General features: G+C 43.2%; 1 protein-coding gene across 2 annotated transcripts in view; it reads left to right on the plus strand.

Annotated features, from left to right (window-relative positions):
* The window catches only part of ENOPH1 (enolase-phosphatase 1), a 35,770-nt gene extending 28,814 nt beyond the window's left edge, over positions 1-6,956 (plus strand). For both annotated transcript variants that reach the window (XM_079921125.1, XM_079921126.1), the window contains exons 5-6: positions 137-260; positions 5,846-6,956. In XM_079921125.1, the coding sequence (XP_079777251.1) occupies positions 137-260; positions 5,846-5,985 (264 nt within the window). In that variant the 3' untranslated portion in view covers positions 5,986-6,956. The remainder of the gene's footprint in view (positions 1-136; positions 261-5,845) is intronic.
* Positions 6,957-12,301: the final 5,345 nt, after the last annotated feature.

The raw sequence follows: 12,301 nt of genomic DNA on the forward strand, positions 1-12,301 counted from the left end.
AGACTTACAGGGAATATTTGTTGAGTGGATGAAGTCACTATGATTGTCGAGTAGTTCAGAGAAAAGGGATGAGAGACAGAGGGGCTGGGTTGCATGTGTGTTAGTAGCATTGTTCTTTCCCCTTCTCTGTGTCCAGCTTGTGGACGGTCACTTTGATACCAAGATTGGACACAAAGTGGAGAGTGAGAGTTATCGAAAGATTGCCAGCAGCATTGGGTGCTCAACCAACAACATCTTGTTTCTGACGGACGTTACCCGAGGTGAGTAATCTGACTTCTTGCACTGTACACTCCAGGGTGGGAGCCGAGCCTGGCACTGCACACGCTTTGCCTTCGTAAAGAAAGTTTATGTGGGTAGCCCTGGAAAATGAAGCAGGTTTATAAAAGAAAACAGTGAAACAGCCAACCCACCTCCCTCTCCATCTACCCATCCTTGGGGGAAGTGGCATTGGAAAGATGAATTTTTCTCCTTTTAACATGAAATGGGGAGATAACAGGCACCCAGCGGTAAGGGTGGGAAGGAGCATGCAGCCAGGAGTATGAGGGTGGGTGTGTGGCCAGTCCAGCACAGTCAAGTCACAGGGGACCTGCATCAAATGTACTTAACAGCAGTGAGATCAGCTATACACCCTCAGCAAAAAAAAGTGAGAGAGTGAGAGAGAGAAGTCTGTAGTTGGAGCGATTTTGCCTCATTTTCCTGCTGGCTGATGAGCACTGCCCCTCAGCGAGGAGGAACCTCATTTCTCCCTTCCCTCAGATGGGCTCAGGCCCTGGGCGCCCCTCATGTTGTAACCTCAGCCTCACTGCACACGGATCTCATGTTTAAAAATTGGCATCTTTTTTACCCAGCATGGCCCTCTTTATATGATATACAGTGCATTAGCACATGCATTATCACTGTAAGGAGTGAATGTATGAAACAGCACATACTGTACAGTATCGGCAATTTAAGTGATTTCAAGAGCAGGTTTTTTTGCGGTACGCGGGCCTCTCACTGTTGCGGCCTCTCCCGTTGCGGAGCACAGGCTCCGGATGCGCAGGCTCAGCGGCCATGGCTCACGGGCCCAGCCGCTCCGCGGCATGTGGGATCTTCCCGGACCGGGGCACGAACTGGTGTCCCCTGCATCGGCAGGCAGGCTCTCAACCACTGCGCCACCAGGGAAGCCCTCAAGAGCAGTTTTGACCAAACGTAAAGCATACGCTCAAGCATCTATTTGTATGAGAATATGAGTCCTCCAGAGAATTACAGAAGGAACCGGTAGTGAAGACGGAAGCAAGCAGCAGCAGGCGAAGAGGTCGGGGGGTGCTGGGGGAGGTGGGGGGTCCCTGCCCCTGGCTGGCGAGGCTTTCCCAGACTCCCCCTGCTGGCTGCAGCCTTTGATCTTGTGGTCATTTTCCTTAGAGTCTGTGCATCTCTCGGAGTCCTACTTTGGTGTATTTGTAATTGCACTTGTGTTGGAGGATAATTTTACTTCTTTGTGTTTCTTCCATTCATCTTGGATCATAAGTTTTACCCTTCGTTTACCCATAGTACAGGGCTTTATGTACAGTGCAGCTGCTCTGATACACTACATCTATTTCACCAGGCTCAAGAAGGGAAGTAGGGAAAAGGAGCGGAGGGCAGGGGCACTCTCCTATCTGGTGGCTCCGAGGGACTCCTGGGCCCCGTGGAAGCAGCTTCGGCAGTCTGTAGTTGACATTCCTCCCTCCAGCCCTTCTGTTCAGTTGTCGCAGAACTAGAGTCACTCCCACTCACTGGGACTTTTCAGAGATATCGCCCAAAGGCAAACCCAGGCTGCTGGCAAAGGCATCTTATCTCTGCTAGCGTGGGTGAATATATTCTTTGTCTGCTGCTTTGGTTTATCATGTTAGGTACAATCTGTAGGCATATAAACAAATATATACTAATTTGTGAAGCAGTTTAAAAAAAATATCTTAACCAGCATAGGTCATCTAATGTCTTCAAGAAGTCATAATGTGTGTTCCAGAGAAAGAGTGGTAGACAGGCTTAATTTTACCTGACGTACAGTTGACATTCAGTAACCGCTAACATCTTTGTTAAATTTCAATCCTTGGTGAATCTAGACTGGAATTTTTTTTTTTTTTTTTTTTTTTTTTTTTTTTTTTTTGTGATACGCGGGCCTCTCACCGCTGCGGCTCCCGCTGCGGAGCACAGGCTCCGGACGCGCAGGCCCAGCGGCCATGGCTCACGGGCCCAGCCGCTCCGCGGCACGCGGGATCCTCCCGGACCGGGGCACGAACCCACGTCCCCTGCATCGGCAGGCGGACCCCCAACCACCGCGCCACCAGGGAAGCCCTAGACTGGAATTTTTGATCTAGGGAGATGGTAGCAAATCACAGCCATTTGTTGTTTGGAATTTTGAAAGCTCAGTAGATTTAGCGGAGACCTGCCCCTGCTACACGTCCTGGTTTGGGTCAGCCTCAAAGTGCAAGGTTCTACAAACTGTCATCTTATTTTTCTGCATCCTGGAAGGCTTTGCATTTGCGTGTCTTAACTGCACTGAAGGTGAGAGACAGACGCGTGGACACACAGCTTCAAGGTTCACTGTGTAACCAGCTGGCCAGGCTACACCTATGTACCAATAGCCATTTCACCTGGCCTCTGCTTTGAACTGTCAGCGTACTGTAAATGTTTGCCTGTCATATTTCTGTGTATAAACCATTTACTGATTCAAAGCTACATTTTACCCTCTTCCTTGAATGGCTTTTTGGGGCTTTGAGTGGTGGGCTGGGGAGGTCACTTTACTATCTGTGTAGATAAAGGTGTGAGGAATGATAATTTAAAGACCTCTTGCTTTGTTTTGCTCCTTATGCAAAGGAAATAGGTCTCTTTCTGGTGAGTTTAGCTGGTTTAACCTGTGAATTGCTTTTCTTTAGTCATTCACGTAAACAGGGCTGTTGGAGATGAAAATCCATGGTTTGCCCTATATTTAATTCCGCTAGGATTTTGATCGGTGAGTGTCTGCAGGCTTAGAATTAGAGATCTGCTTTGTGGCTGGAGCTCCCCACAAAGTCAGCCTGTCCCAAGCATTCTGGGATTGAATGCATGATTCAACCTGTGATCCCCAGACTCTCGCCTTATTCCCTGCTTTTTGGTTACCGCTAATAATTGTAACCCCTGCCCGAAGACCACTTATAGTTTTTTCATATTCTTGTCTTTAGCCACATTTTTTTTCTAGTTGCCATCAAAGTACATCATAATTTCAAGTCTTTCTCTTTTCACTTAAGCCATATCCTTAGGTTGCAGTCCCAGAAATTATTCCTATTCTCTTTAGAGACTAGAGATAATCTCCAAGTTGTCTCTCCCTTGAGTCCTCTGCAAGGAGGTTTTATTCCTGCCGTTCATCTCCTGCCAGCCCCGCTCCTGCTTAGGCAGTAGGGCCAGACCTGGGCTCACCTGTAGCTGGGACAGGGCCAGGCACCTGGCTACCTGCCTTGCTCTTTTCTATTGTCTCTGATCCTGTGTTTTAGTAGCACGTGTCCAGACTTCCACTGCCAAGGCAGAGTGGAAGACTAAGTTGATATCCCAAATAATACTCAAATATAGAAGAGAGAACTGAAAGACTTTTCCCTTTGGAGGGAAAGAAAAAAGAGGTCCAGGGTTTGAAGTCAACAAGTATTATTAGATAAGTGTCTCAATAATATATGAAAAGAGCAAATAGATGCTTAAGGACGAAAACTTGCCCCACGGTGATCTTGGTAAGAGGCTGAATGTGGAACGGCCACTAGTAAGTCCCACATGGATCGTGATGACTCAACGTGGTTGAGATCCTGGGTTGCTGGTCCAGAGGACTGTGCTTGAGGCAGCCAGGCTGGGAACTTGGGGTGCGTGGAAGGCAATGCCTTTGCTGCTGGAGTGAATGGCATCTGCAGAATTTGCCAGAGGTGGGGATTTTGGAGCACTATTTTTGCTCTGGGAGGTGACAGTCCTTTCATAGGAGGTGGGTAGGTGGAAGAGACAGCTCTGCCCCATTTACTCTTTCTTAGTACTGCTGCCCTTTAATTAATGCATTCCGTTGCTCTGGCTGTTTTCCACAGATTGAGAAACTACTGGGGTTTCTTATTACACCAGATCTGAATTGCAAAGAATGTGTTTCAGATTCTTCCCCAGTTTTGCTCTATCTGCCCAAGTATGCCCCATCTCTGTGACCACAGACCTGTGTCCTGTGCCCATTCTCCTACTGTTTGCACATGTACTTTATGTCTGCCTACAATTCCTCCTCTCTTGCCAGTTTTCCTTCCTTGAAATTTCTGATCAAAACTTACTATCTGTGCAGAGGAGTCATTTGTTAAATTGCAGGTCCTAATTCAGTAGTTGCACATTGGGGAACCTGACATTCTGTATTTGTAACAAGCTTCCACGTGATTTCCACACTGCTGGTCCAGGGACTACACTCAGAGCAGCAATGCTCTAGAGCAGGAGTTGGCAAAATTGTTCGGTAAAGCAGGGGATCCCCAATCCCCTGTTAGGATGCGGGCCGCACAGCAGGAGGTGAGTGGCGGGCAAGCGAGGGAAGCTTCATCTGCTGCTCCCCGTCGCTCGCATTACCGCCTGAACCGTCCCCCACCACTACCCCGGTCCGTGGAAAAATTGTCGTCCATGAAATCAGTCCCTGGTGCCAAAAAGGTTGGGGACCACTGCTGTAAAGGGCCAGGTAGTAGCTGTTCAACTCTGGTCCTTGTAATGCAGAAGAAGCCACAGATAGTACATAAGTGAGTGGGTGTGACTGTGTTCCAATAAGACCATGTTTACAAAAACAGGCGGTGGGCCATAATTTGCTGACCCTTGTTCTAGAGCACAGACCACAGAGTCTGACACACGATTTCAAATTTCACCTCTACCACTTGCTAGCTCTCAGTTTCTGCATCTGTAGAATGGAGACCTCAGGGTTGTTGTGAAGATGTAGATGGGAATGGAAGTTCCAGGAAAGCAGGAACTTTGTTTTGTTCGCATATCTCTGGTCCTAGAATAGTACCTGGCACATAGTAGGTGCTAAATTAATACAAGGTATTAGCTATTATCTTTCAGATGGACACAAAATGAGGAGGGGTACATAACCCAAGACATATTAGAGATATCCCCTCAAATACATAGCTTACTTAGTTTCATTTGACTAGTCCTGTTTTTACTTCCACGCAGTCACTGATCTTAAAACACGCTTAGTCCAATGAGGAGAGAGACAACAGGTAATAACATGTCAAATCATATTGTCTTGATAGGACTAAATACAGGGTGTTAATGGAGCACATAGGATGTTCTAATACAGATGGTAGTAGCTCTAGAAGATAGAATATTTGAGCTGAATTTTGAAGAGTAGGAATTTGCCAGACAAAAAAGATGGGCAGTCTAGCCAAGGGTTGTGACATGTTTGGGCTCCAGGTGTGAGAGTAGGTATTTCAGCCTGATTAGATCCTGGGATTCCATTTGCCCCATATCTGTTTAATTGGTATTATTCCTGACAGCCTGTCCTTTGGGAAACAGCTCAGTTCTCTGTAGGACTGATGGGAGGGAATGGAAGAAAGCTGTGGACATGGCTCTGTCTTTGTGCATTCATAAGTACTTAATAAAGCTTAGAAGTCTAGGACACACTGCCCTCCTTGTCTGTCAGTACAGTTAGTTATGCATTTGAAAAAAAATTTTATGGAAAAATTAAAAATTATATAAAAGTATAATAAGTCCACCCCCTGTGCTTGTCTTTTAGCTTCAACAGTTACCAAATCTGGACCAGACTTATTTGTTACATTCCCACATCCCTCTGATTATTTTGAAGCAAATCCCAAACATCATATTCTGCCATTTCTGACACATATTTGGATTTTCGCAGAGGCCAGCGCTGCTGAGGAAGCTGACGTGCACGTAGCTGTGGTGGTGAGACCTGGCAATGCGGGGTTAACAGATGATGAGAAGACTTACTTCAGCCTCATCACGTCCTTCAGTGAACTGTACCTGCCTTCCTCAACCTAGAGGAGGAGTTCTAAGGAAGACCAAACTGTCTTCACAGAGTTGTCCCTGTAGTCTAGTTTTATTCTAATGGTAAAAGTAACTTACTTAAAAAATACATACATACACATACATAAGGTATGTGTGTGTATGTTCAAATTACCTTTCACAAGCACGTAAGTGGGAAAAAGAATCTCAGTTCATTGAAAAGGAAACTTATTTAAAGATGATGCTTTATATGTAGAAATTGTTTGAAACCACAGCTCTAACCATTATTGAGGGCGAAATATAGTTGATAGAAGAAATTACTACTATACAGGTCAAATGTGTTATGTTTATCAAGTCATGTACCAAAATAGAAAGGTAGGTTTGAGAAGTTACTCAGAAGCCTGGTTATTTTAAAAACTAGAAGTATTTCGAAGACATTCCTAGTAATAATCTACTCCTCTTTTAAATTGTGAGTTAGAAGATTACAGCAACTGAATTTCAAGCTATTAACCTTCCCTATTTACAAATGAGAAAGCTATTTGTTTCTGCTCCAAAAGAGAGCAAAGTTGGGAAAGGAAACTCATTTGAGTCTTGATTAATCATATATCTGTTACTTAAGAAACTTGCTAATCGTTGTGGTACCCACAGCAAGCAGTTGCCTTACCAGTGAAAAAGATGCACTAATGTAACAGCTAAAATAGAAATGTGCTTCCTAATGTTTAACAAAACAGTCCTAACCCTGCCACTTATCACAGATTTCAGAGTTAACCTTGCTAACTACTTCTTAGCACAGTTTGAGAACATATGTTAACTGCTGTTTACTATTAAAAAACAAAAGGTTTGCTGAAATTTGTCCATAAGACCTAGAAGAGCCCTAATATCTAATGTTTTCTCTGAAATGGATATGAGAAATGTAAATTTTATAACAGCATTATTTATCCTAGTTCAGCCTAATAGGATGTCATGTCAATTTCATGTGGTAATTAATAAAAACATTTTCTTCTTTGCTCAGTTGTTGTTTTTTTTAAATAAATTTATTTATTGTATTTATTTATTTTTGGCTGCGTTGGGTCTTCGTTGCTGCGCGCGGGCTTTCTCTAGTTGTGGTGAGTGGGGTCTACTCTTTGTTGCGGTGTGCAGGCTTCACATTGCTGTGGCCTCTCTTGTTGCAGCACGTGGGCTTCAGTAGTTGTGGCTTGCGGGCTCAGTAGTTGTGGCTCGAGGGCTCTAGAACGCAGGCTCAGTAGTTGTGGCTCATGGGCTTAGTTGCTCTGCGGCATGTGGGATCTTCCCGGGCCAGGGATTGAACCCGTGTCCCCTGTGTTGGCAGGTGGATTCTTAACCACTGCGCCACCAGGGAAGTTCCTTCACTCAGTTTTATGTAGGTTTGCTTACTGCCATAAGCAGAAGAGAAACTGAAGAGAGATTGGACAAATAAGAATTTTAGTTTAGTTTTTTGCCTTAATCTTGTGTGTGTTTGTGATATGTGTGAATATGCATGTGTGTGTTTTAATGGAATGCCAGTAGAAAATCACTGACTATCATTTGAGTTTTATATACATATATATATATATATATGGCTAACCTTAGTGGTTATTATTTCATTTGGATAGTAAACATTCAAGATATGAGTAGATTTCTTAGATTTTTGAGAATCTTATATTTGAGGTATATAAGATAATGCTTGAAGGAGGCAATTATTCTCCTAATTAATCAAGAAAAACTAATGAATCCTGGAGGAATAATTTTGGGGATGCTTTGAATAAGGAAAAGGAAGTAGCCTTGCAAATATGAGAGGACAGGGAATGTAAAAGATTTTATGTTGACAGTTATTATCTTCTAGTAGCTAATGAAGAAATCTAAGGACTATGAAGATACAGAAGAGTAGTGAAAGGGGAATGAATATACGTAAATCTTAGAAATGGGAGTAATTTGTAAGTGATGGTAAAGCCCAAATGGTAATTAAAGGATGAACTTCATATAGTTTCTGAAAAAGTTTATGAGAAGGCGAAAGAAAAGGGGTCTCTTAATGATAGTAAATGAACAATTGGAAAATTAAGGAAGGAAAGAAAGAAAATTATGCACCAGGGACTAGATTAGAAAGGAATTAAAGGAAAAGGAGGATGCTCAGTATCTAGCCAGCAGAGAATTGAGCTGGAGAAGTATCTTAGTCCATCTAGGTTGCTGTAACAGGATTCCAGACACTGGGTGGCTTATAAACAACAAAACTTTATTTTTCACAGTTCTGGAGGCTGGGAAGTCCAAGATCAAGGTGCTGGCAAATTCAGTGTCTGGTGAGAGCCTGTCTCCTCACACGTGGCTGTCTTTTTCACAGTAAGCTCACGTGGCAGAAGGGGTAAAGCAGCTTTCTTGGGCCTCTTTTATATGGACACTAATCCCATTCATGGCCCCAAAGGCCTCCCAAAGGCCCCACCATCAATACATCACCTTGGGGGGACACTAACATTGTCTACAGCAGGAGACATTTACTATCCATGATAAAAAAGGTACCAGAAAAACTGTAGTTTATACTGAGTAGCTGAAGATGGAAATAGATTAAAAAATTAAGAGAAAGTTGCAATATCAGATTCAGTTCCTCAGAGTGGGCTGTGAAGGAAGGGAAAAAGAAGGTGAGTGGAATATTTCTGAGGTCTTAGGAAACGCATTCATAATTAACGTGATGGAAAAGGATCTTAGGAAGAACTTGAGTCATAAAGTAGGCTGGTCATGAGGAAGGGAAAAATGCCTAGAGAGTGGGTAGTGAGCTAGGAGGTGAGTCCAGTTCAAATCATGATCCTTAGTAAGGGAAAGGGGAAAAAATTCTCACCTCTGCAATTTCCGGAAACAGACAAAGTTACTAAATTTTCTCAGCATCTTGTCTGCAGAGAATGCAGGGGACAAAGGTCTCTTAAAGTTGTGGCTCTTGTTATTTCTATTTGTTAATCCAGATCTGCCTTAGTTGTGCTCTTTCCCTCGGGGGCACTGATTTCCAATCTTGGGTCAAAACCCAAGTTGGTTTCTTAGAAGAGAAGCCTCAGGCGTCTCTAATCTTATCAGCACTTCTGTGGTAGCAGGGCTTTCTGTTTGGCCTTCTGCAAGGCAGGCTTTAGTTGCTAAGCCCAACTGGTGTCCAGTTCATGGTGGCGCAAGAAGTTGAGAGCCCAACGTTTTTCACCAAGACAGGTGCACAGCAGGCTTTGCCCAGCAGATGGTGCTGTTTCTCTAGAGACTAGCAAGTGTGAGCCCTCCCCAGACACAGCAGATGGGAGTTAGGAGGTAGCATTAAGAGAGGAAAATGAGTATATTTATTCTTAAAAACCATAACATGGGGCTTCCCTGGTGGCGTGATGGTTAAGAATCTTCCTGCCAATGCAGGGGACACGGGTTCGAGCCCTGGTCCAGGAAGATCCCACATGCTGCGGAGCAACTAAGCCCGTGCGCCACAACTACTGAGCCCCCATGCCACAACTACCGAAGCCTGCATGCCTAGAGCCCGTGCTCCACAACAAGAGAAGCCACCGCAATGAGAAGCCCACGCACTGCAACGAAGAGTAGCTCCACTCGCTGCAACTAGAGAAAGCCCACACGCAGCAACAAAGACCCAATGCAGCCAAAAAAAAAACACCAAAAAATCATAACATGATATTGCAAAAGTCAGAGTAGTTTTGAAAAAATGGCAGTAATCCTGAATGAAATCTACCCACTAATATTTCTCTTCCCCCCTTGTTCCCTAAGTCACATTTTAAAAAAATCAGTGATTTTTGGATAGCTGGTTTTTCCAGCTGCAGTGTTAAAATGGACTGTTTTGGGGTTTAAAAAAAAACCCATTGGAGTACAAAGTTGAATGTAATGTATGCCAAAAGAATTTGTAATTCCCAGCACCCAAGCCTAGATGGTAAACTGCTGTTATCCTCAACTTAATATTTAAGAATAATTTGTAGTTTTTGTCGAAACATTGGAGTAACTCTAACAGAAGTAAAATTCACTCTGCTTGCAGATTTTACCTAAGTTATTCATGCAAATATTTATTGAGCATCTACAGTATGCTATAAGGGGACAAAGTCCCTCCCTACTCTCATGGTACATCCATTTTTGGAGGGAGCAGTCAATAATAAACAGCAACAGAAAATTAGACACCAGTAAGTGCTCTGCAGAGAAACTAGGGTAGAGTGGCTTTTTACAAAGGGAATGTAAAGAACGTGACATCTAATCTAAACATAAAAGAATAGATATTTGAGAAACTAGAAGGAAGAGCATTCCATGAAGATGGAACAGCATGTAGTAAAGATCTAGGGCAAAGCTTGGCCTATTCTAGGAATTGAGAGAAGGCCAGTGGCTGGATGCCATCAGAGAAGTGGGCAGAGCCAGATCATTAGGGCTTGGTACCACGGTAAGGAGTTTGGGTTGTTTTCTAGGTGTGGTGGGAAGCCACTGGAGAATTTTAAATGGAAGATGGCATGATGTGATTTACATTTTTCAGGGAATTCTCTGTTGGATGGAGAATGGATTATAGGTGGGCAAGAGTGGATGCAGGAAAACCAGTTAGATATATCAGAGTTGAATGCCAAGGCAGAAACTGCTTTAGGTATTTTATTCAGAGAGGGGTTTTAAAGAAAGAGCGAGACATTTACAAAATTGATGGGAAGGACTAGAGTAGTAGTAGTGGGGGGCTACTGCTGGGCTACGGAGCTGAAGGATTCCCACAGTAGTTGAATCCAGAGCTCAGGAATCCTGCCATCACTGACACTGTGCCTCATATCCACAAAGCTGGCCAGATACTGGAATACCAAATTAACCCTTACAACTTCCTCCAAGCACTGGTACTCTGTGACCTCGCTTACCAACAGCAATACCAATAGGAAGATTGCCTCTGTCTTCCTTCTCTTTACAAATATTGTGCTAGTGCTTTTAACTGGCAGTAGCTGATTCTAACCCAGAACTCTACATGTTAGGGTGTCTGAGACATGTTTTTAGGTTTATAACCTCCAGTTCATGAATAAAATGGTGCTTCAGAGAGACAGTTTGCTACATCTAAGATAGAAGGCTATTGCAGTAATAAAGGTAAAGGATAGGGGTGGCTTGGCTTAGGGTGGCAGAAGTGGAAATATATGGAAGTGGACACATTCAGAGTATGTTTTAGAGGTGACAATGATAGCACTTGTTTATTGATTGGATTTGGTAGGATAACTTCTAGACTTTTAGCTTGAGCAGTTGGATAGGTGGTGCCACTGACATAGCACGTAAAGTGTGAAATGCCAGGGTAAACGTGACCAACAAGCAGTTGAATTTAAGTCTAGAGCTGAGGGTCTTGCCCTGGCTGGAGATCAGATTTGTGAGCTCATTGGCCTGGAGATGCTATTAGAAGCTATGGGATGTGGGCACATAAGAAGAGACTGTTGATAGAAGGCCTAGACAGAGCCCTTAGTCTCCAACGTTAGAGATCAAGCTAAGGAGAGAAACCAGCAAAGGAGATGGAAAAGGATTGGGCCTGGAGGAAGGAAAATCAGGAGAGAAGCATGAGGGCCAAATGAAGAAGGGGGTGCTCAAATGTGTCAGTGCTGGTAAGAATTCAAGTCATTTGAGAATAGCAGTGGCCCTTGGATTGGACAAATGCAGTCTCGGTGGAGTGGTGGGAACAAAAGTATGATTAGTTTAAGTTGAGATAATATGAGGTCTAGCTAAAGATTTATCAATTTTGTGGATCTTTTCAAAGAAGCAACATTTGGGTTTTTTGCTTCTCTATTTTATTTGTCTCTAATCTTCATTATTTCCTTCCTTCAGCTTGTGTTGGGTTTAGTTTGCTCTTCTTTTTCTAGTTCCTTAAGGTTCTCTATTTTATTTGTCTCTAATCTTCATTATTTCCTTCCTTCTGCTTGTGTTGGGTTTAGTTTGCTCTTCTTTTTCCAGTTCCTTAAGGTGGGTGGTTAGGTTATTGCTTTGAGATCTTTCTTATTTTTTTAAATATGGTCATTTATAGCTGTGAATTTCCCTCTGAGTACTGCTTTCACTGCATCCTGTAGATTTTGGTATCTTGTGTTTTCATTTTTGTTCATCTTGAAGTATTTTCTAGTTTCTTTGTGATTTCTTCTTTGAACAATTGGTTGTTTAAGAGTGTGTTGTTGAGTTTCACATATTTGTGAATTTTCTAAATTTCCTTCTGTTATTGGTTTCTAATTTCATTCCATTGTACTTGGAGAACATACTTTGTATGATTTTGATCTTTAAAAATTTTTTTGAGACCTGTTTTGTGGCCTAACATATGGTCTGTCCTGGAGAATGTCCTCTATGCCATGGAGAAGAGCATTGTATTCTGTTGTTAGGTGGAGTGCTCTGTAGATGTTCACTAGGTGTA

This window comes from Stenella coeruleoalba (assembly GCF_951394435.1).
Source record: "Stenella coeruleoalba genome assembly, chromosome: 4".
In the NCBI taxonomy this organism is placed as follows: domain Eukaryota; kingdom Metazoa; phylum Chordata; class Mammalia; order Artiodactyla; family Delphinidae; genus Stenella; species Stenella coeruleoalba.